The sequence below is a fragment of the Carcharodon carcharias genome, chromosome 19, assembly GCF_017639515.1.
Source record: "Carcharodon carcharias isolate sCarCar2 chromosome 19, sCarCar2.pri, whole genome shotgun sequence".
In the NCBI taxonomy this organism is placed as follows: Eukaryota; Metazoa; Chordata; class Chondrichthyes; order Lamniformes; family Lamnidae; genus Carcharodon; species Carcharodon carcharias.
Window position 1 is genome coordinate 72,094,944 of NC_054485.1, and position 24,294 is coordinate 72,119,237.

Sequence of the window (24,294 nt, forward strand, 5' to 3'; positions counted from 1 at the left end):
GACTTTTACCCAGCAACAAACACATCTGAGCCTACACATCCCAAACTGATGTTGTCATTTTGAAAGCCTCCGAGGATGAAGAATGCTATTCCCACACTGGAAATTTCTGTCAAACATTTACCGGGGAACTGAGGCAGCAGCTGCAATAAGTGAGGTTTCATTCAGATGGGACAATGACAAGTTTAAATCCCCACCTGATCTGCTGCTCAAAGTCACCTTCATTTACATCGGTCAGTTTCAGAAGCTTCAGGAAACTCATGTTACTCCAGAAGTATTTGGATTGATTGTGAGAGATGTCAATCAGAAAGCCCACCCACTCTGCCCATTCTCTCCTCTTCCTCTTCCACAGCTGGTTCACTTCCTGTAGGGACTGAAAACCAAGTGAGGAGATGGTGAGTGAAGGGACAGAATTTATAATAATTACATCACATAATATCCACACTAATGTTCAGGCAGTCTGACTATCCTGTGGGGAATCAGGTGTGGAAATGCCCCTTATGCTGTGTGAGAAGGTCCAGCTGAGAGAGCTGTTTACTGGGTGCTTTGTGCTGAACTGTTTGACTGGAGCTGTGTGTTGGATATTGAGTGTGTTTATTGGAAACATTTCCCTTCTGATTTACAGGCTGAGTTTTGTTGCTGGGTCATTACTGAATATGAGAAGGTGAGGTGTAATTATCTGGGAGGTTCAGAGTGTCTGAGGATTCTTACTGATTTCCTATTGTTGAGTTCTGTGTATGTATGTTGGGAGCTGGTTATTATCCTGTGGACTGTGAATGGTCGGTTCTGTCTGTGTTGGGATCTGGATGTTTCCTGTCTTTTCAAATCCCTCAGAGACCTTCCATCCCCCTGTCTCTGTAACCTACTCAGAAAAGAACAAAAAGACATATTTATATAGAGCCATTCCAGACCACTGGATGCCCCACAGCGCTTAACAGCTAATGAAGTACTTTTGAAGTGTGGTCACTGTTGTAATGTAGGAAACGTGGCAGCCAATGTGTGCACAGCAAGCTCCCAGAAACAGCAATGTGATAATGACAAGATAATCTGTTTTTTAGTGGTGTTGATTGAGGGATTAATGTTAGTCAGGACATCAGGGAGAACTCCCCTGTACTTCAAAATAGTCCCATGGGATCTTTTACACCCACCTTAGAGAGAGCAGAAAGGGCCTCATTTGAGATCTCATCTGAAAGACGGCACCTCTGACAGAGCAGCCCTGCCACACTCCTTTTGTGCTGTACTATTCTATGATCCTGTATGATTCTATGAAGAATTCTCCATTACCATACCTGGCTCTCACTGTCACTTTCCACTGTTGGTCAGGAACGGGGACACTGTGCATAAGAAGAGGTACAAGCTCCACTCACAGGAGAGACCAGTGACGTCCTGCCTCAGCTCATCTGCTGCTGAAACCCTCATCCAGACCTTTGTAGGGTCTAGAATCAACTATCCCAATGCTCTCCTAGCTGCTCTCATATCTTGCACTGTAAACTTGAGCTCCTCCAAAACTCTGCTGCCCACATCCAAACTGACACCAAGACCCATTCCCCAATCACCCCTGTGCTCGCTGATCTACATTAGCTCCTGCTCAAGCAACACCTCAATTTTAAAATTCTCATCCTTGTTTTCAAATCCCTCCATGGCCTTTCTCTTCCCTATCTCTGTCATTTTCTCCAGTCTTACAACCCTCCAAATACCTGCGCTCCTCTAATTCCAAACTCCTTAGCATCCCTGATTTAAATCACTCTGCCATTGATGGCTGTGTCCTCAGCTGCCTGGTTCCTAAACCCTGGAATTCCCTCCCTAAACCTCTCCATGTCTCTACCTATCTCTCCTCCTGTAAGACGCTCCTTAAAATCTGCCTCTTTAACCACATTTTGGGTCATATGAACTAATATTACCTGATGTGCCTCAGTGTCAAATCATGTTAACACTCTTGCAAGGCACCCTGGGACATTGAACTACTTTAAAGGTGCTATAAAATGCAATTTGTTGATGTATATTGCTGTTGTATTCTCCTTAGCTTCCAGCACTTCCTGTCCAGTGTGTTTTCTTCAAATAATTTTGAAAGATATACAAATAGTCGTTTGGTTGTCTGGAATTTGCTGAAAAAGAGACGTGTCTAAGCTTCTCATCTTTCACTATTCAGGACACTTGCAAGAAGATCAATATAAGGGGAAGACAACAATTTATACTTCGTGAAGAGAGTGCAGATTGGTTGGCAAGTGACATTGCCATGGAGAATGCACCACTGATGATGACTGACAGTTAACTGCCAAGCATTATTTGAATTTTAAACCAGGCAGCTTGACCTTGATTGGTCAAGGCATTACCCTGAGGAATGAGTCAGCGACTGGCTGTCACTTATTTTCTTTAGCTGAATCAGGCACTATGCATGTACACATTCTTTCTGTCTGCAAAGAACAGGGCCCTGTGCACTAATAAATGTAGCTTCTGGTACACGCAAATACGCCACACTGTGAGCCTGACTGACAATCTTAAATTAATTGTCAGCATAATTCTTATCATATTGAGGATTATTCAGCAAATGTTATCCGATCGTGGAATCATATCTAATGTTGGACACTGTGTTTTGAGTTTTGCAAGCACAGGCTGGTTGGGTACAGTCTGTATCCTGCCCATTGCAAACAGCAGCTGGGACAATCCGCCAGCCTTTGGGACATGCGGCCTGTATACCTAGCATCACACTAGCGCTGAAATTCTTATACCACATTACTCATTTGTGTGATAGGCAGAATGTCTTTTCGGCTTGACGGCATCATCTTGTTAGTGGAGAATACCACTCGTGTTGCTACTGCATAGTAGCAGCATGAGACAGCCAGCTTCACCTGTTGCTCAAACCTTTGAGATACCTTGCCCTTCTAGGGTAATCTGCGGTAGACTGGGCACTTTTCAGGGCTGAAAGTGATAGCCTTAGGCCCATTCATGAGTTTGCACGATGTACAGCACGAAATGATCTGATCAGTGTAGCCATGATCCTGCAGGATGCCTTTGATGCATCCTATTTCAGCATCAAGCTTGCTTGGTGAGCAACACCAATGCTATTCACCACTAACTGGATGCTGCCGTCAAGCCAAAAAGACGGACTGCTAGTCGCACAAATGAGTAATGTGGTATATGGATTTCAGTGCCAGTGTGATGCTTGGTATGCAGGCCGCATATCCCAAAGGCTGGTGGATTGTATCAAACAGCATGTCCCAGCTGCTGTTTGCAATGGGCAGAATACAGACCGTACCGAACCAGCCTGTGCTTGCAAAATTCAAAACACAGTGTCCAACATTAGATATGATTCTGCGATTGGATAACATTTGCTAAATAATCCTCAATGTGCTAAGAATTATGCTGACAACCAATTTAAGATTGTCAGTTGGGCTCACAATGTGGTGCATTTGCATGTACTGGAAGCTACATATATTAATACACAGGGCCCTGTTCTTTACAGACAGAAAGAACATGTACACACGTTTCAGCTAAAGAAAATAAGCGACAGCCATTTGCTGACTCACTGCTCAGGGTAATGCATTGACCAATCAGCATCAAGCTGCCTGGTTTAAATTTCAAACAATGCTTGGCAGTTAACTGTCAGTCACCATCACTGATGCATTCTCCACGGCAATGCCACTTGCCAGCCAATCAGCACTCTCTTCACATATAGTTTAAATTGTTGTTTTTTCCCGCTTATATTGGTTTCTTGTGAGTGTCCTGTTGAGTGCAAGATGACAAGCTTAGACATGTCTCTTTTTTTCAGCAATACTCAAGTGAGGTTTTATCCAGATGGGACAATTGACAAGTTTAAATCCCCACCTGATCTGCTACTCAAAGTCACCTCCGTTTCACCGGTCGGTTTCCCAAGCTTCAGGAAACTCATGTTACTCCAGAAATATTTGGATTGGCTGTGAGAGACGTCAATCAGAGAGCCCACCCACTCTGCCCATTCGCTCCTCTTCCTCTTCCACAGCTGGTTCGCTTCCTGTAGGGACTGAAAACCTAGTGAGGAGACGGTGAGCGAAGGAACAAAATTCGTATAGATAGTATCCCTACCCTGAGTTTTGTTGATGGGTTATTACTGAAGATGAGATGGTGAGGTGATTCTTACTGATCTGTGTGAGGGTGCATGTGTGTGTGTGTGTGTCGCCCTTGCAGATTATTATTCTGTGGGCTGTGAATGGTCAGTTCTGTCGGTTCCCAATCCCCCATCTCTGTTACATTCTCGTTAAAAAAAAAAGAAATATTTACACCAAACCTTTTACAACTACCAGATTCCCAAAGAACTTTACAGTCAATAATGTACTTTTGAAGAATAGCCACTCGTAATGTAGGAAAGATAGCAGCAGTGTGTGCACAGCAAGCTCCCACAAACAGCAATGTGATACTGACCAGATAATCCACTTTTTTAGTTGATGTTCATTGAGGGATCACCAGGGATAACTTCCCTGTCCTTCTTCACAATAGTACCATGGGATCCTTCACACCCACCTGAGAGCAGAAGCCTCTGTTTAACATCCCATCTGAAAGACGGCACCTCTGACAGTGCAGCACCCCCCCCACTACTGCCATGGAGTGTCAGCCTCAGGGCTCAAGACCTGGAGTGGGACTTGAACCCACAACCTTCTGACTCAGAGGTGAGAGTGTTACATCCTGAGTCAAGGTTGACAATGAACTCAGCCCTACGACCCTCTAAGATCTCTACACTCCTCCAATTTTGATCTCTTGAGCATCCCCAATTTTAATCATTCCATCATTGGTGGCTGTGCCTTTGGCTGCCTGGGCCTGAAGCTCTGGAATTCCTTCTCTAAACCTCTCCATCTCTCTACTTCTCTTTCTCCTGTAAGACAATCCTTAAAATCTTCCTCATTAACCATGTTTTTGGTCATATGTACTTATATTAACTTCTGTGCCTCAGTGTCAAACATTGTAAACACTCTTACAAAGCACCTTGGGATATTGTGGTTGTTGTCTATTGTTGTTGTGTAAAAAGTCAGCAAGTGACCGGGTGTTCAGTCGGAGCAGCGTAATTCCCCTCATGGTTCACTATCCTACTGACTCTCACTGTGAAGCTGTCTCCCAGTGAGGGGGCAGACTCATTGTAAAGGGAGATTGGGTTATAACCTAAAACTGGCAGCAGAGCAGGGTAGGATCGGCTGCACACTAGTTCAAACTCAGTATGTCAAGGAGCACTGAAGGCTGCAACTTCAGACTGCAGTTCCCTCCCTGCATGGATGGGGAAGGGGTTTGGGGTTGGGGTTGAGGGCAGTTCCTGATCTCAGCTCAGATAGACAGGAGGCAATGGGCAGACAGGCAAATGGCAGAGATGGGGGCCAATGCTGCTTCTGACATGTCTATCCACTGGTTTGATGATAATCATCAAATGAGGGCTGTGCCGGGCTGTGAGATTGTGGTGGAATACAATCATGCTGCTGCTGATGGCTCACTGCATCTCATGGATACCCAGTTTTGGACCGGTCCTTGGTCTACTTCCCTAGTGATGATTAATATGGTGAAATACTCATTCATCAGTTTGGAGGAGAGAACTTGTTTGACCTGAAGCCATGAGACTCCATGGAGTCAATATTGACTCTTTCCCACCTGTCAGTGAGATGGGACATACCCAGGGATGGTGACGGAGGAGTATGGGATGTTTCCAGATTGTTACGATTCAGTGAGTATCACTGCTACTTGACCAGTCTGTGGGGCAGCTCTCCTCATTCGGGTACTTGTTCTGACTTGTTAAGAGGGACTTTACAGATTTCACTGGGCTGAGATCACTTTAATCTTATTCTGACACAATGCCAGGATTGTCCAGATCTATCTGATTTTCCTCGTTATTGGACTTTGTAGTGATTGTTTATCATTGTTTGCTTGGCCACTTCAGAGGGCAGTTCAGAGTCAACCATGTTGTGTGGGACTGGAGTGACATGTAGGCCACACCAGGTAGTTGTAGCAGGTTCCCTTCCCTGAAGGACAATATTTGGGTTTTTAGGACAATATCATCTTTGAAGATTTTACCTGAAGGCCACACCCTTTCCCAAAAGCCTGGGCTTGGATTTGATAGTTTTGCCCAGTGCTGTGACTGATAGCTGAATTTGGGATGTGCAGTCTGAGTGAGTGCAGTGTATCTAATTTCTCAGGATAAACCAGAACCCTTCAATCAGCTACACTGAAGCAATCTTTTCCTTAGCTTTTAGCACCTCCTGTGCAGTATGTTTTCTTCAAATAATTGTAGAAAACAAGGGGAGAAATTTCGAAATCTCCAAAGAATTAGCATTTCCCCTGTGATTTTAATGTTAAACACATACTGTCAGGGTCAAACTGGTCTTTGCCAGCACGACTCAAGCTCATATTGAATTGAGACCCCGTTTTACACTCCGCTCGACTGTCTTTTCCATTGACCTCACGGTGCTTGGGAAGATGGGGGTCTGGGCAGAGGAAAGAAAGTAGCCACATTGTCTGCTCCTGGTCACTATCCAGTGTCCCTGCTGGAAACAGAGGGTGTGTGACAGTCAAGTGAGGAAAAAGAAAGGACTTACATCTGATCCCCCACACAGGGGAATAGCAGACTGACACTCACTGTGGAACAGTCTCTATCTGAGGAGTCAGCCCCTTCAGCAAAGGAGGAGAGGGAGTTGGAGGAAATCATGTTTCCTTTTCCTGTCTTACAGAAGGATTGCACCGTACTACACCAGAGAATGCAGAGACGATAGACACCAAAGATAGATCCTGACCATCACCCAAGGAACAACTGCACAACCGCGGGAAGATGTCCAGTCCCATCACAGCATTGCTCAACACAGAGAAGGTTGGGCAGTGAAACCATCATCTGGAAATCGGTTGGGTCAGGGGAGCTTTGACATATCATCAGATCTGAAACTGGTCAGTGGTGAGGAACCTTCGATCAGAACCAACCTTTCTGAAAGTTTGGCTGAGTGATAGGTCAGGGTGAGGCTGGGAAGAAGTGTGAGTGTGTTCCAAGTGCGGGGAGAGCTTCAAACATTCATCGAACCTCATGAACCACTGACTCATTCCTACAGGTAAGAGGCTGAGGCTACAAGTGTGAGGAGGGCTCCATAGGCTCATAAGATCTCCTAACATGCAACATGCATCTTGCATCTGTTAAAACTGTACAACTGCTAAACAAAGGCAGCCACATGGAAGAGAAACCATTCAAGTGTGAGGTATGTGACAAATTATTCTCGCAGTCGTCGATCCTTCGTGTACACCAACGCTTTCACACGGGGGAGAAGCTGTACACCTGTGAGGTGTGTGGCAAAGCCTTCACACAGTCATCGAGCCTCTTGGTCCATCAGAAAATCCACACAGGTGAGAAACCCTTTAAGTGTGAGGTTTGTGATAAAGCTTTTGCAACATCTACGAGGCTCCTTACCCACCAGAGGATTCACACAGGGGAGAAACCCTTCCGGTGTGAGATTTGTGAGAAGGCTTTCATGCAGTCCTCTGATCTCCTGACACACCAGAGGATTCACACTGGGGAGAGACCCTTCAAGTGTAATGTGTGTGACCGAGCGTTCACACAGTCATCGACCCTCGTGGAACACCGACGCATTCACACGGGGGAGAAACCACTCGTATGCGAAGTGTGCGACAAATCATTCTCTCGGTCATGGACCCTCCGCCAACACCAACGCCTTCACACTGGGGAGAAACCATTCACCTGTGAGGTGTGTAAAAAAGGCTTTGCACAATTATCAGGTCTGTTATATCACCGGCGCATTCACCTAAGAGAAAATCCATTCAAACATGAGGTGTGTGACCAAGCGTTAACACAGTAAACGACACTGATGAAAAAGTAACGCATTCACACTAAGTTAAAGCTGTTTAAGTGTGAAAGCTGTTCACAAGGTCGACATCCTCTCTGATAAACAAGACAATTCACACAGGGGAGTAACCCTTCAATGGTGAGATTTATGATAAAGTTCTACTGAAGACTTCAAAACTCCTAGGACATGAGCGGATCCACACTGGAGAGAAACCTTTCAGGTGCAAGGTGTGTGAAGGCTTTCACATAATCAGTGTATCTCCTGATCCATCAATGCACTCACACGGGGGAGAAGCCCCATCAGTGTGAGTTCTGCAATTAAGCCTTCACACAGTTGTCGTACCTCCTGGGATATCAACTAAACTGCACAGGAGACAAACCCTTGTAATGTGCCAGAATCATTTCATCCGCTCCTCTCGCCATACACCAATGTCTCCACATGGGATAGACACCCTTCCAGAGAGACGCCTGGCACAGCGGATTTCCTTGCTCCTCCTCCTCTCTCTCAAACAGCAACATTGTATGGGCTAAGAGCCATTATGTGTGCTCCATGTAGACACAGAGTTTCAGACATCTCTTTGAGATTCGGCAGTGAATCATCTCTCTGTCAAATGTCAGTAAGTTCTCCATCCTCCAACCAGAGACACTTTGTAGATTCCACCTCATTCCCAACACACTGCCAGGTCGTCCCTCTGTGGATAGTATATGGTTAACCTTTCTGACCTGCCAGTACAGCCCTGTGTAAGTAGTTATATCAGTAACCACCTCTGTATCTCTTTCTGTTTTCAGGAATGGTGAGAATCTATAACCTTTCTGCTGAGGCATTAACAGGTCTGAGCATCTCACCAAACCTCACCAATCCACATGGGGAGGAAGCTGATCAAGAGCTGACAGGCTCTGGTAACACAGGCCGTGTACACATAAACTGCACACTGTCCAGTGTAGGACCACCACAAGTGATTGACAGACTGTAACTCTGGCATGGAGCAGTTCAATTCCTCCACGTGTTGGACGGGCAGTTTGATCCTCAGCTACAATTGGGAGAAGTGAATGGTTCCTGCACTACAATCATTGAACATGGAATGATACAGCACAGGAGGCCATTCAGGCTATCATGTGTGTGTTTGCACTCTGAAGAGAAATCCAATTAGTCTCACTCTTTCCCAAAGCCATGCAAATGTTTCCCCTTCAAGTGTTTATCCAACTTTCTTTTGAAAGTTCCTATCGAATCCTTTTCAGGCAGTGTATTCCCGACCACAATAGCTCTCTGTGTAAAAATTTCCTTATCTCACCTCTGGTCTTTTTGCTAAGTACCTTAATCTGTCCCCTTTGGTTACTGATCCTTCTGTCTCTGGAAATGGTCTCTCCTTATTTACACCAGGACTCAAAGTCATTTCTTTTTGAGGGCTCTTTTTGGGATTTTCTCAGGGGCTATATTTTGATTAGAGTGTGGCGGTGCGGCAGGGGGAGCTACATATTGGCTTTCAGGGGCTCCTCCCTGGTAAAGCAAATCGAAAGATTTAAGTTCAAAACCAAACTGTTTTCGATGCAGGGATTTGTAAACTCGTTCTACATGTCCATTCAAGGATATGAAAGAAATGAGAGAGTCGGTGCTGGACAGGCGGCCAACAACAAAGCAGTTTTCCTTCATTCACCTTCTCACTGCGCCCCCCCCCCCCAACCCACCACACACACACACACACCCCCCCCACCCCATCGTCCTCCTCCGGTGGCTGATATTAAAGCAAACTCAAGGTCTGGAAGTTCTGGATCGACTGGACTCCCAACTTTTTTTGCATATCAAAACTTTTTATTAAAACAAGAAAATACACGCACAATGACAGCCAATAAAAGCTTGTATACAGACACTTCTGTAGCAGAGACAGTTAAAGAAAAATCTAAGAGGAATAGAAAAAACTGGATTTCACTCACAATATTTTTTCTTCCTCTTATTCACAAACTAATTTACTGGACAAATATAAAAGAGGAAGAAAGTCAAGGAAAGGTTTTAACTTTTTTCTTTGGTTATTGTTCTTCCAGCAGTTGTTTGTAAACTTGAAAGCCAGGCCCAAGAGAAGAACTTTAGAAGGAAAAATAAAGAACATTTTATAAAAAAAAGAGTTGGGAAATCATATACACATAAATAAAATAAACTGAAGTGTGAAAGTGAGAAATGTCTGTTTTCCACAGCATCTCTCTCTCTTTTACCCAGAGCGCCTCCTCCTCCCGCCAATCCCCCTCTCCTTCCTCAGTGTCTCTCTCCTCTCTCTCTCCCCTTCCCTCTCACATTCCTTCATACTCACTCACTCACACTCCTCCCTCTCTCTCCCCCTCCCCCCTCTCACACACTCTCTCTCCTGGTCACATTCCCTCTCTTTCAAGGGAGGTGCTGGCACTGGACCAGCATTCCAGAGACTCAGGTTAATGCTCTGGGGACCTGGATTCAAATCCCACCATGCAAATGATAGAATCTGAATTCAATAAAAACCTGGAATTAATCTGATGATGACCATGAAACCCATTGCCTATTGCTGTAAAAACCCATCTGATTCACTAATGTTCATTCAGGAAATCTGCTGTCCTTACCAGGTCTGGCCTACATGTGACTCCAGACCCACAGCAATGTGGTTGACTCTTAAAATGCTGGGGACTCATAAAATGCTGGCCTAGCCAGCAATGCCCACATCCCATGAATGAATAAAAGAAAAATCACAGTCTTAGCTGGAGCTGCATTGGATCCTCCACCATCTTGTCCTCCTCCAGATGTGCCGATGATGGTATCTCGGTCCCAATTCTATTTTCTATTGAAATAGGAGGGTTGTTGTAACTGGGAGAGGGGTTAGGATGGGAAAGGGAGTGTTTATTTATAAATAATTTTAAAAAGACCCACCTCAGTGCATCCTCGCTGGCTGCTGCCAGAAACAGCCCCCTCCCTCCATCAATAAAAATCACACAACTCAAAAAGGATTTTAAAAAATAAATAATTCCAAAGGGAGGGAAAGAAGTGTCAACTATCCATTGACTCCTGAATATGAAGTTCTGCTCCAAAGAAAATTGTTTACATCTCTTTCTCTTTTCAACCCACGTTTTTTTTTTGTTTAATTCTTACCCCAAACATAAATTCTGTTTCTCCCGTGCTCCAGCTCCTCCAATCACAGATTCTGTCTCTCCTGTGCTCCAGCTCCTCCAATCACAGATTCTTTCTCTCCTGTGCTCCAGCTCCTCCAATCACAGATTCTGTCTCTCCCGTGCTCCAACTCCTCTAATCACAGATTCCATCTCTCCCATGCTCCAGCTCCTCCAATCATAGATTCTCTCTCTCCCGTGCTCCAGCTCCTCCAATCTCAGATTCTGTCTCTCCCATGCTCCAGCTCCTCCAATCTCAGATTCTGTCTCTCCCATGTGCTCCAGCTCCTCCACTCACAGATTCTGTCTCTCCTGTGCTCCAGATCCTCCAATCAAAGATTCCATCTCTCCCGTGCTCCAGCTCCTCCAATCTCAGATTCTGTCTCTCTCGTGCTCCAGCTCCTCCAATCACAGATTCCATCTCTCCCATGCTCCAGCTCCTCCAATCACAGATTCCACCTCTCCCATGCTCCAGCTCCTCCAATCACAGATTCCATTTATCCCGTGCTCCAGCTCCTCCAATCACTGATTCTGTCTTTTCCATGCTTCAGCTCCTCCAATCACAGATATTGCACCCTAACCCTTTACTAAATTCTTTGTTACTGCCTTTGATTCTTTGAAGTTGTGATATTTCAAGGGCAAAAGCACTGCTGCAGTCTTGTGTTTTCAACCCTACTTCCCACTTTAAGCAAAAACCCAAACATCCTCAATCCCACTGATTTAAGTACAACCATCTGAAAATCGCCAGTATTGAGGGAAGGTTGCATTGTCAGAGGAATGGCACTGAGGAAGCGCTGCACTGTCAGAGGGATGGCACTGAGGGAGGGTTGCATTGTCAGAGGGATGTCACTGAGGAAGCGCTGCACTGTCAGATGGGTGGCACTGAGGGAGGGTTGCACTGTCAGAGGAATGGCTACACCATCAGAGGGATGGCACTGAGGAAGCGCTGCACTGTCAGATGGGTGGCACTGAGGGAGGGTTGCACTGTCAGAGGAATGGCTACACCCTCAGAGGGATGGCACTGAGGGAGGGCTGCACTGTCAGAGGGATGGCACTGGAGGAGGAGCTAGAGTGCAGGACACCACCATCTATATCAAATACATTAGATAGTGAGTGATGGAGCAGAATTTTGACAAACTGTGTCCCATAATGACTACACTAATGCTCTGGACTAAATATCCAGTGAGTGAATTGCTGAGTTTATAGAGATTGTATCCCATAATATCAAATTTAATATCTAGTGTGAAGGAATATTCTTGTGATGTAATGTTGCTGGATAATGTACTTTTTATTCTTTCATGTGATGTGGGCGTCATTGGCAAGGCCAGCATTTGTTACACATCCCTAATTGCCCTTGAACTGAGTGCTCTGCTGGGCCATTTCAGAGGGCAATTAAGAATCAACCACATTGCTGTGGGTCTGGAGTCACATATAGGCCAACCCAGGAACGGCAACAGATTTCCTTCCCGAAGGGGAAAGGCATTTGTGAATCCGATTAGTTTTGACAACAATCGATGGCAGTTTCATGGTCACCATTACTGAGACTAGCTTTAACTTAGATTATTAATTGAATTGCAATTCCACCAGCTGCCATAGTGAGATTTGAGCTCATGTCCCCAGAGCATTAGCCTGGACCTCTGGATTACTAGTCCAGTGACAATACACTATTCTACCTTCTCCCACTGGTGGTGGAGGGAGTGAGTTTTGAGTCCAATGGTAGCAGCTCTGATTAGGTGACCGGCTGTGTTCCTGATCCTGTCAGGAGTCTTCAGTGTTGTAGATGCTCCCATCCGTGTGAGTGGTGGATATTCCATCACTCTCCTGACTTGAGCTTTCTCGATAGTGGGGAGGATTTGAGGGGTATGGAGGGGAGTTCTCCCAGCATCTCAGGAGGAGTCCAGGTTTGATCATCCACTCGCTATTTTTAGCTGAAGACTCTTTAACATTGTGTCTTACACTCGTGTGCTGGGCTCCAACGTGGTTGAGAATGGAGGTGTTCATGGAGCCACCATCTCCTGTTACTTGACAGCTTGTCCACAATTCTCGACAAAATGTGGTAGGACTAGAGAGCTTTCCTCTGATCTATTTGTTCTGGGGCTGTTTAGCTGTTTCTTTTCTGCTACTCAGTGTTTAGCCTGCATGTCAGCCTTCTGTAGTACCTTCACTAGGTTTAAACCTGGACTGTAAAAGTATACCCAGTGCTGCTTCTGACACACACTGTAATTCTATGTATGGAACTTTCCATGGTTCGATTTGAGCTCTCAATCACTGGGTTGTTCATCCAGCACCATAACAATTTGGCTGTCATAGCTGGAGGCACATTTATTGAAATGTCTTTTAATGTCTTCTTTAAAGATTTTACCTGAAGGCCTCGGCCTTTCCCAAAAGCCTGGGCTTGGATTTGATGGTTTTGCCCAGTGCTGTGGCTGATAGCTGAATTTGGGATGTGCAGTCTGAGTGAGGGTAGTATATCTAATTTCCCAGGATAAACCAGAATTCTTCAATCAGCTACACTGAAGCTATATTTTCCTTAGCTCCTAGCACTTGCTGCCCAGTGTGTTTGCTTCAAATAAACAAGGGGAGAAATTTTAAAATCTCCATTGAATTAATATTTCTCCCGAGTGTTTTTTAGATTAACCACATACTCTAAGGATAAAACTGGTCATTGCCATCACGACTCAAGCTCATAGTGAATTGATAGCCCATTTCACACTCTGCCCGAATGTCTTTTCGATTGCCCTCACGGTGCCTGGGACGATGGGGGGGCCTGGGCGGAGGAAAGAAAGTAGCCACATTGTCTGCTCCTGGTCACTATCCAGTGTCCCTGCTGGAAACAGAGGGTGTGTGACAGTCAAGTGAAGGAAAAAGGAGTTGCATTAGATTCCCCTCCCAGGGGAACAGCAGACTGGCACTCACAGTGGAACAGTCTCTAACTGAGGAGTCAACCCCTGCAGCAAAGGATGAAAGGGAGTCGAAGAAAACCATGTTTCCTTTTCCTGTTTTACAGAAGGATTGCACCGTACTACACCAGAGAATACAGAGAGGATAGACACCACAGATAGATCCTGACCATCATCCAAAGAACAACTGCACAACCGCGGGAAGATGTCCAGTCCCATCACAGCATTGCTCAACACAGAGAAGGTTGGGCAGTGAAACCATCACCTGGAAATCAATAGGGTCAGGGGAGCTTTGACATATCATCAGACCTGAAACTGGTCAGTGGTGTGGAGCCTTCCATCAGAACCGACATTTCCGAAGGTTCGGCTGTGGGCAATCAGACAGGGTGAGGCTGGGAAGTGGGCTCCATGTGTGGTGAGAACTTCAATCCTTTATCGAGCCTCATGAACCGCTGACTGTACAAGTGAGGCTGTTCAAGTGTGAGGAGGGCTCCACAGGCACGTAAGACCTAACACAGAAGGTGCATCTGTTACAAGCGCTGTTAACACAAGAGCAGCTACATGGATGAGAACCAATTCAAGTGTGAGGTGTGCGACAAATCATTCTCATGTTTATCTCAATTCTGTGTGCACCAACACATTCACACATGGGAGAAACCATTCAAGTGCGACATTTGTGATAAAGCTTACTTGACATCTTCAAGCCTCCTTAGACACCAGAAGAACCACACAGGGGAGAAACCAATCAAGTGTATGGTGGGTGACAGAACCTTCACACGAATTTCAGACAATCCACACAGGACAGAAAGCTTTCAAATGCGATGTTCGTAATAAAGCTTTTGTGGCATCTTCGAATCTCCTTAGACACCGGAGGAATCACACAGGGGAAAAACCCTTCAGTTGTGCAGTTTGTGAGATAGTTTTCACCCAGTTCTCTGACCTCTGATGCACCAGAGGATTCACAAAGAAGAGAAACATTCGCATGCAAGGTGTGCAATAAATCATTCTCATGGTCATCAGCCCTCCTCAGACACCAACTCATTCATACTGGGGAGAAACTGTTCGCTTGCGAGGTATGTGACAAATCATTCTCAGACTCATTGACCCACCACAAACACCAAAGGATTCACACAGGGGAGAAACCGAGGTGTGTGAGTTGTGTGACCGAGAGTTCACACGGTCAGCAAGCCTCCGCATAGACCAGCCTATTGACATTAGGGAATAACCCAATTGTGAGGTTTGTGGTAAAGCTTTCCTGATACCTTTGACCCTCCAGGACACAAGAGGGAACGCTTCAGGTCTGATGATTGTGACGAAGCTTTCACCCAATCCTCCCATCTACTGAAGGACTAGAGGATCCATATTGGTGAGAAACCATTCAGCTGTGAGGTGTTTGACAAGGCTTTCACACAATCAGCATATCTCCTGGTCCACCGACACACTCACACAGGGGAGAAACCCTATCAGTGTGAGTTCTGTAATAAAGTCTTCACACAGTTGTCAAACCTCCAGGAACATTAGTGAACATACACAGGAGACAAACCTTCCAGTGTGACGTGTGCCAGGATTGTTTCACCTACTCCTCCTCTCTCAGCATACATCGACGTCTCCAATGGACTTGGAGCCGGGTCATCTGCTTCCGTTGCACAGAGAGTTGTCTGTGTTGTTTACCCTCCAGTGCTCACACAGGGGAGCTGTCATTCCAAAGCACTGTCTGTCTCAGCAGTGTCTGTCTCGAACCTCTCCAACCATCAGCCCAATTGTTTCAAGAAGGTCAGTTTAACCTTTGACTAGGTCACCAAACATCACTAAAAGACATCAATATGCATAGAAGCTTCTACTTATGCACAGATGCCACTGTGTCTCTGGGAAGATTTCTTCCATCCTAGGAAGTAGGCAATTCAGGACAATGAGAGTCAGGATTGTCCCTGGTCTGGACAAGAGGGAAATACCTCGATAGTTTCCACAGTGTGATTTATCTCCCTTCTGGAAGATAGTTACGATTGTCACATTCCTGAAGTCGGGGAGAGTTCTTTTTCCTCCCAAATCCATAGGATAAGTTAATGGAGTCTTGATGTGAGCAGAAGTCCACCAGCTTTGAAGACCTCAGCTGGAATACCATTGGGGCCACAGGCTTTGTTGTTTTTCATCTGTTTGATTGTTTGTTGCAGCTCTCCCATCGATGGTCACTCACCCATGGATTCTACCATGGGCACTGGGGGATAGACTGGAGGGCATCAACTGTCACTGTGCATTAATAGCTGAGGAGTTGTTCAAAATGTTCTTTCCAGCACTAACAGATGGTATTGTCTTCCTTAAGAAGTGAAACCCCATTCTGTGAATGAAAAGGAATTTTGTCCATTTGACCTCAGTTTGGCTCTGGGGAGTTCAGAAAAGATTCACACATCATGTTGATAGGATCTCTCAGGCTTTCTCTTCCCATCACATCCTTTATCTTCTGGATTTGTCTTTGAGTGTCTGTCTTGAGTGGCTGAAATGCTGCCTTCTTGATGTGACCTTGGGTTGTTCTGCCAAGCAGTGATGGCTGATTGTTTTTGTTCCAGAAGGTCATATATTTGAATGTCATGCTCGTTGAGCCAGTCCTGGTGATGATGATCTTGACCCCAGTCGTTTGGGGCACAGGAGTTTAGTACAGCTGACTTTGTTTGATCCTGCTGAACGAGAACTAACTTTGATGTATTAAAATGTTCAGGATTGATTGTGGAACTCCTCTCTTTGGTCGGACTGTTTTAGGGCTGAGACATTGATCTTCTTCCTCTTGGACTTTTGGACCTTGTGATATCTTGGTGCTGGCTGGATGTTCGTCACTAATCGAACAAGTCAATGATCTGTCCAGCAGATATCAGTCCCCCACATGGATCGAGTGATACAGACATCACTTAGAACTTGGACTTGGCTTTAGACTTTCCAGAGGAACCTCCGACATGGCCTTTGTTACCAGACAAATCTATTTACAATTTACCTGACAGTGACTATTCACCTCATCAAAGATCAACTGCCCTCTGGTGTCAGTATTAAATACCATCTCGATGGGAAACTCATTTACCTCGGTCACCTCTGTGCCAAAACTAAACTGACCACCATAGATACACATGATCTACAGTTTGCAGATGACTGCAGTGTCATTGTCCACTCTGTAACAGATTTGCAAACCACTCTTGATCTCTTCAATTGAATGATGGAAATGAGCTCCATCCTGTGCCACCAAAGTTTGGTGCCATTTCTGACGATTGGAACTGGGAGCCATTCTAAAGCACAGGACTTTTAAAGAAACTTCTGTCTGTGGTATTCTGACTTTTTCCTGATGTGAGCGTGTGTATGTTAGTAAAGTGAGCCAGCTCTCAGGAGTGGGTATGGGGTAGAATCAGACTCTGCTTTAGTTGGTGATGTGAATTATAGACAGATCCTCTTCAGGTGATGGGTGTTTGACTAGTACCATGGGGAATGTTTGTACTCTCCTGTCTGGGAGGACTACTATCCGGAGTATGGTGAGCGAGTGAGGGTGAGTCTCTACAGACCTGAGTTCCCTCAGCCCATCATACCTTGATGTAATAATGCTGTGATATGTTCACCTTATACTCTTCCAAGATCCATTTCATGTTCAAGGAAAGTTCGTGTCATTTTGAAATGATTGTGTCATTTCGGTTGATTCAATGTTTACTATTGGCTGAATATTGTGTTTTTATTTGTCTGATGTTTTACCAATCTTCTGTATTGATTGATAACACAATAAATTCTGTTTTTTAGCTTAACGCAAACTACCTGATTTGTCAGCAAGGTGTGTTCCTATTCACTGAAACACTCAGGAGCCTACAGTAAGAGTCCTGTACACAATATATTGGTCAATATCACTGTGGATTGGTATACTTTCTCCATCAATGGGTTTATATTTTCCGATTCACAGGAAGCATAACATTTCCCAAAGAAAGACCATAAGATGTGGGAACAGGAGTAGGTCATTTGGCCCATCGAGTCTGCTCCACCGTTCAATGAGATTATGACTGATCTGATCATCCTCAACTCCACTTTCCTGCCTTTTTCCCATAACCCTTGATCCCCTTACTGATTAAAACCTGTCCATCTCAGCCTTGAGTATTCTTAACCACCCAGCCTCTACAGCCCTCTGCAATAAAGAATTCCATAGATTCACTATCCTTTTGAGAGAAGAAATTCGTCCTTATCTCTCTAATAAATAGGTGACCCTTTACTCTGAGATTATGCCCTCTGTTCCGAGACTCCCCTACAAGGGGAAACAACCTCTCAGCATCTACCCTCTCAAGCCCGCTAAGAACCTTATATATTTTAATAAAGTCGCCTCTCATTCTTTTAAACGCCAGTGAGTACAGGCCCAACCCACTCAACCTCCCCTCATTAGAAAATCCCTCCATACTTGGGGATCAACCTAGTGAACCTTCTCCGGACTGCTTCCAATGCCAGTATATCTTTCCTTAGATAAGGGGACCAAAATTGTTCATAGTATTCTCGGTGTGGTCTAACCAGTGCCTTAAATAGCTTTAGCAAGACTTCCCTATTTTTATACTCCATTCCCTTTGAAATAAAGGCCAACATTCCATTTGCCTTCCCTATTACCTGCTGAACTTGTATGTTAGCTTTTTGGGCTTCATGCATGAGGACCCCCAAATCCCTCTGTGATGCAGCTTTCTGCAGTATTTCTCCATTTAAATAACATTCAGCTCCTCTATCTTCCTGACAAAATACATGACCTCACATTGTCCCACATCATATTCCATCTGGGGAGGCGGCGGTGTCGTGGTATTGTCACTGGACTAGTATTCCAGAGACCCAGGGTAGTGCTCTGGGGACCTGAGTTCGAAACCCACCACAGCAGATGGTGGAATTTAAGCTCCATAAATATCTGGAATTAAAAGTCTGATGGTTGTTGATTGTCATAAAAACCCATCTGGTTCCTTTAATCTGCAATCCTCACCTGGTCTGGCCTACATGTGACTCCAGACCCACAGCAATTTGGTTGACTCTTAAAAATGCCCTCTGAACAAGGCAATAAATGCTAGCCATCCTTACCACTTGCCTTTCCACCTGTTTGTGTCATCCGCAAACTTAGCAATAGTATATTCACTTAGCTTATCCAAGCCATCATTTTATATATAAATAATTGTGACCCCCAGCACTGATCCCTGTGTCACTGCACTAGTTACAGGTTGCCCCCCTTATCCCAACTCTCTGTCTTCTATTAGTTAGCCGATCTTCTATCCATGCTAATATATTACCCCCAACACCATGGGCTCTTATCTTACTAAGTAGCCTTATGTGCGGTACCTTATCGAATGCTTTTTGGAAATCCAAATATATTACATCTACTGGTTCCCTTTTATCTATCCTGCTTGTTACCTCCTCAAAAATTTCTAATCAATTTGTCAGACATGATTTTCCCTTCCTAAAGCCATGCTGACTCTGCTTGATTATACTATGCATTTCTGAATGCTCTGCTATTACATCCTTTATAATAGATCCCAACATTTTCCCAATGACAGATGTTAAGCTAACTGGCTCATAGTTACCTGTTTTTTGTCTCCCTTTTTGAATAAGGGTGTTACATTGGCAGTTTTCCAATCTTCTGGTACTTTTCCAGAATCTAAAGATTCTTGGAGGATTACTATTAGTGCATCCATTATTTGTATAGCTACTTCCTTTATTATCCTAGGATGCAACCCATCAGGCCTGAGGACTTACTGGCCTTTAGGCCCATTAGTTTCCCTAGTGATAGTTATTGTATTTATTTCCTCCATCCCTTTTTTCCCTTTGATTATTTAGTACTTTTGGAATGCTATTAGTGTCTTCTACCATGAAGACTGAAGCAAAGTATTTATTCAACTCCTCTGCCATTTCCTGGTTCCCCATTATTATTTCCCCAGCCTCATTCTCCAAGGGGCCGAAGTTCACTTTTTATATATTTAAATAAGCTCTTACTATCCGTTTTTATATTACTTGCTAGTTTACCCTCAAAGTTTATTTTCTCCCTCTTTACTTTTTTTGGTCATTTTTGTTGGTGTTTAAAACTTTCCCAATCCTCTGGTTTACCACTAATCTCTGCCACATAGTAGGTTTTTTCTTTCAATTTGATACTATACTTAATTTCCTTGGTTAACCATGGCTAGTTTATCCCCTTCCTAGGATCCTTCTTTCTCACTGAGATATATCTTTGTCGTGAGTGATGAACTATTAAACGTCTGCCATTGTTCATCAGCTGTCTTTTCTGTTAAACTCTTTTCCCTGTCCACTCCAGCCAACTCTGCTCTCATTCCTTTGTAATAACCCTTATTTAAGTTAAGCACAATTGTTTCCGACCCAAGTTTCTCACTGTCAAACTGAATGCTAAATTCTACCATGTTATGGTCATTGTTTCCTATAGGATCTTTTACTCCAAGATCATTTATTAAACCCACCTCATTACACATTTTCAGATCCAAAATAGCCTGATCCCTGGTTGGATGCACAACATATTGTTCTAGGAAAATGTCCCGAATACATTCGTGGTTACAAGGAAATCAAAGCTGGGAACTAATTATTCAGGGGTATTTGAATTTTCGAAAGGACAGGCAGGAAGCAAAGTGTGGTGGGGTAGCCTGGTTAGTCTTGAGATGGCATAAGTACGATAGCAAGAAATTATCTTGGATCGGAAGATGTAGAATCCATATGTGCTGAGGTAAGAAATAACAAGGGGAAGAAGACACTGGTGGGAGTAGTCTATCAGCCCCGTAACAGTAGCTATGCTGTAGGGTAGAGAATAAATCGGGAGAAAATGAAGGCATGTAAAAAAGGCAGTACATTAATCATGAGTTATTTTAATCTTCATGTAGATTGGGAAAATCAAATTGACAGAGGTAGACACAAGCAAGAATTCATAGGAAACTGATCATAACGCGATGCTGTCAACAGTTTACTTATCCTGTCCCTGATCACAGACCAAATTTGAATTACCTAATCTGAGGGGTGTGACCGCCTCCTGGAGCAAAGTGTCCAAGTAACTTTTCCCCTCCCTATGTGGTGCAATGTCTGCAGCTCAGGCTCCAGCTCCTTAACTCGGACCTGAAGTTCCTCAAGCTGCAAACACTTGGTACAGATGTGTTCACTCTGGATCACCTTAGTGTCCAGCAGATTCCACATGCTGCAGCAGCAACGCATAACATTTCCCAAAGAAAGACTTGCACTTATATATCAAGTTTCATGAACAAAAGGCATCTGAAAGCAATTTATAGCTAATGAAATACTTTTTGAAGTGTGGTCAGTGTTGTAAGAAATGTGGCAGCTAATTTGCGCACAGTGTGACAATCCTGTTAGGTATCATTCATGATTGAAGAGAAATCCGATCACCCAGAACTCTGTCATTAGATTTCACATTTTTTAACAAAAACAAACTTTATTATATAAAAAAGAAATAAACAAAGCAAGCACTATGAACTTAACACAATAGTTTATCATTACTGATACTATAGACTTAGTTCTACTTACTTCCACCAAAGATTTCCCTTATATATTACAAGAATCTTGACTCGTCACTTCTTTAGGGGCTAAGGCAAAGGTATGCCACAGCCCTTCAGAATTCACCTTAGTTTTCCTCAGTGATCCAGCTATTCTCCATTCATAGCTTTTTTAGCTGAGCGACCCTCCAACTTTTCTTTAACATCTCATAACTAGGGATACCTCAGAGTCATATGGACTCGAAATGTTAACTCTGTCTTTCTCTCCACAGACACTGTTAGACCTGCTGAGCTTTTTCAGCAATTTTTGTTTTTGTTTTTGTCTCAGATCTTTGTTGGTTTGCTGGCAGATACCCAACTGCCTTCGCACAGCTTCCAAGCTAACTCCACTGACTGCTTTCTGCCACGAGGCTCTGTTAGGACCACTGTAGATTTCTTGGTCTAACTTCAAACTAGGTAAGTCTTCCAGCTGCTTTTCCATCACAACATCCCAACTGAGCCTGACCTCCACCTGCATTCTGCGCAGTAAATGATAAAGTTAGTATTTTCTCTCTTTAAAGTGCAGGCCTGATGAACGATCATCTTCTGTTGGCTCTCTCAATTCAATGAGATTCCATCTAAACCAAAACAAAACTGCAGCTGCGTTCTATGAGCAAACACCCCACTAAATTAAACAAAAGAAACTTCTACCCAACTCTTTGATTCCGTACATCCTATATTACTAATGGATACAAATGCCCTCTCTCCAGACTTCCTGGGTCCATGAACAATCCTCCCATGTTCACTAAGCTGCTTTCAGCTTCCTTTCATCTGGAATCTACAGACACAAGTTACATTTTTTATTGAAATAAGGGTGGATCTTTTGGTTCCATTACAAACTTAAAGCTGACCTATTGTTTATTGTTTTCACGCCCCTACCCCTGACATTGTAAGACAAACATACATTAGCTTTTTACTGTAATAAACTCAAAGTTTGTTTGAATTGCATTTACATCAGAGTTATTAACAGTTTCTTAAACAGATGACCTCATTTATGTACAGTGACTTTAACTTCTAAAGCTAAAAGTTATGTTCTAAACTACATAAATTATAAACTAGATTTTCATGACATCAAATTCCCACAAACAGCAATGTGATAATGGCCAACTAATCTGTTTTTGTGATATTGATTGTGGGATCCATACTGGCCAGAAGATCAGGGGGATAACCCCCCTGTTCTTTGATGACGTAGTGGCATGGGATCTTTTACGACCAATTCTGGAAGGATTATTTCATGAACATGGATTAAAGTTGTTGTCAAGTCCACACTAAAAATTCCTAAGGTTCTGCACTTACTGTACAAATATGCTCCCTACCCCCACCATCACCACTTATTGAAACAGAAATGTGTTATAAAATGAGCTAAGAAATTATCCTCTTTACACACTGCACTGATCATGAAACAAATCAAATCATAGTCCTTACATAAAACTGCTTCAATTGGTTGCACACAATTTTTAAAATACTTACTTTAGTAATATTCTTTGTAATTGAAAGGATCAGGAATTTCAAATGTAAGTTATATCAAAAGTAAATTGAACTTTTGAAATCTTTAACGCTGGTTTATGAAACATCACCCAGGAAACTGGTACCAACCACAGAAATGACCACGGCCCCAGATGGGAATAATGAAAGTGGTGAGTTTATGCCGATTGCGCCTGTTTGAGGTGCCTTTTCAAATTACACTCAGGGTTTTTGGGTTCAAGCACCAACAGTCAGTCATGTTCATGACTTTAGTCTACATGCTGTGGTCAGCAGTTATTTCAGCAAACTACAGGCCCACAGACAATAGTTTATTTCAACTGTGTCATATAAACAGGAGAAATAGTTAAAATAGTTAAAATAGTTTAATGCAGTCATAATTACATTATTACCTCAATAATATTGTCCAGAGTTTCTGCTTTATTTTTCTTTCATTATGCATTTACAGATGTGGGAATCGCTGGCTAGGCCAGTTTTTATTGCCCTTCCTTAACTGCCCTTGAGAAGGTGGTGGTGAGTTGCCTTCCTCAACTGCTGGAGTCCATGTTGTGTAGGTACACCCACAGTGCTGTTGAGGAAAGAGTTCCAGGATTTTGACCCAGCGACAGTGAAGGAACGGCGATATATTTCCAAGTCAGGATGGTGAGTAGCCATATAACTGCTACCCTTGTCCTTCATGATAGTAGCAATTGAGGGTTTGGAAGGTTTTTTTTTATTCATTCATGGGGTGTGGGCTTCACTGACTGGGCCAGCATTTATTGCCCATCCCTCGTTGCCCTTGAGAAGGTAGTAATGAGCTGCCTTCTTGGACCACTGTGGGTATAGGGAGTTCCAGGATTTTGACCCAGTGACAGTGAAGGAATGGCGATATATTTCCAAGCCAGGATGGTGAGTGACTTGGAGGGAACTTCCAGGTGTTGATGTTCCCATCTATCTGCTGCCCTTGTCCTTCTAGATGGTAGTGGTCATGGGTTTGGAAGATGCTTTTGCAGGAGCCTTGGTGAATTCCTGATGTGCATCTTGTAGATGGTACACACTGCTGCTACAGTACGTCAGTGGTGGAGGGAGTGAATGTTTGTGGATGTGGTGCCATTCAAGCAGGCTGCTTTGTCCTAGATGGTGTAAAGCTTCTTGAGTGTTGTGGGAGCTGCACTCATCCAGGCAAGTGGGGAGCATTCCATCACACTCCTGACATGTGCCTTTAGATGGTGGACAGGCTTTGGGGAGTCAGAAGGTGAGTTACTCGCTGCATGATTCCTAGCCTCTGACCTATTCTTTTGGCCACAGTATTTGTATGACTAGTCCAGTTCAGTTTCTGGTCAATGGTAGCCCCCAGGATGTTGATAGTGGGAGATTCAGCAATTGTAATGCCATTGAAAGTCATGGGGCGATGGTTAGATTCTCTCTCTGTTGGAGATGGTCATTGTTTGACACTTGTGGTGTGAATGTTACTTGCCACTTGTCAGTCCAAGCC

The 24,294-nt window shown here is 44.0% G+C and overlaps 1 protein-coding gene across 3 annotated transcripts; it reads left to right on the plus strand.

The window, feature by feature from the left end:
- Positions 1-356: 356 nt before the first annotated feature.
- On the plus strand, positions 357-15,822 carry LOC121291645 (zinc finger protein 239-like). Of its 3 annotated transcripts, none has more exons than XR_005946044.1 (2): positions 357-392; positions 13,926-15,822. XR_005946044.1 is itself a non-coding variant. In XM_041213111.1 (2 exons), exon 2 carries the CDS (start codon positions 7,113-7,115, stop codon positions 7,803-7,805), a length of 693 nt encoding a protein of 230 aa, XP_041069045.1. In that variant the 5' UTR covers positions 371-392; positions 6,678-7,112; the 3' UTR covers positions 7,806-7,982. The 3 variants fall into 3 exon arrangements, 2 of the variants coding, with proteins under 2 accessions (XP_041069045.1, XP_041069046.1); XM_041213111.1 differs by lacking the exon at positions 13,926-15,822 and adding an exon at positions 6,678-7,982 and having other exon boundaries at positions 371-392; XM_041213112.1 differs by lacking the exons at positions 357-392; positions 13,926-15,822 and adding exons at positions 4,030-4,098; positions 6,678-7,982.
- The last annotated feature ends 8,472 nt before the right edge of the window (positions 15,823-24,294 follow it).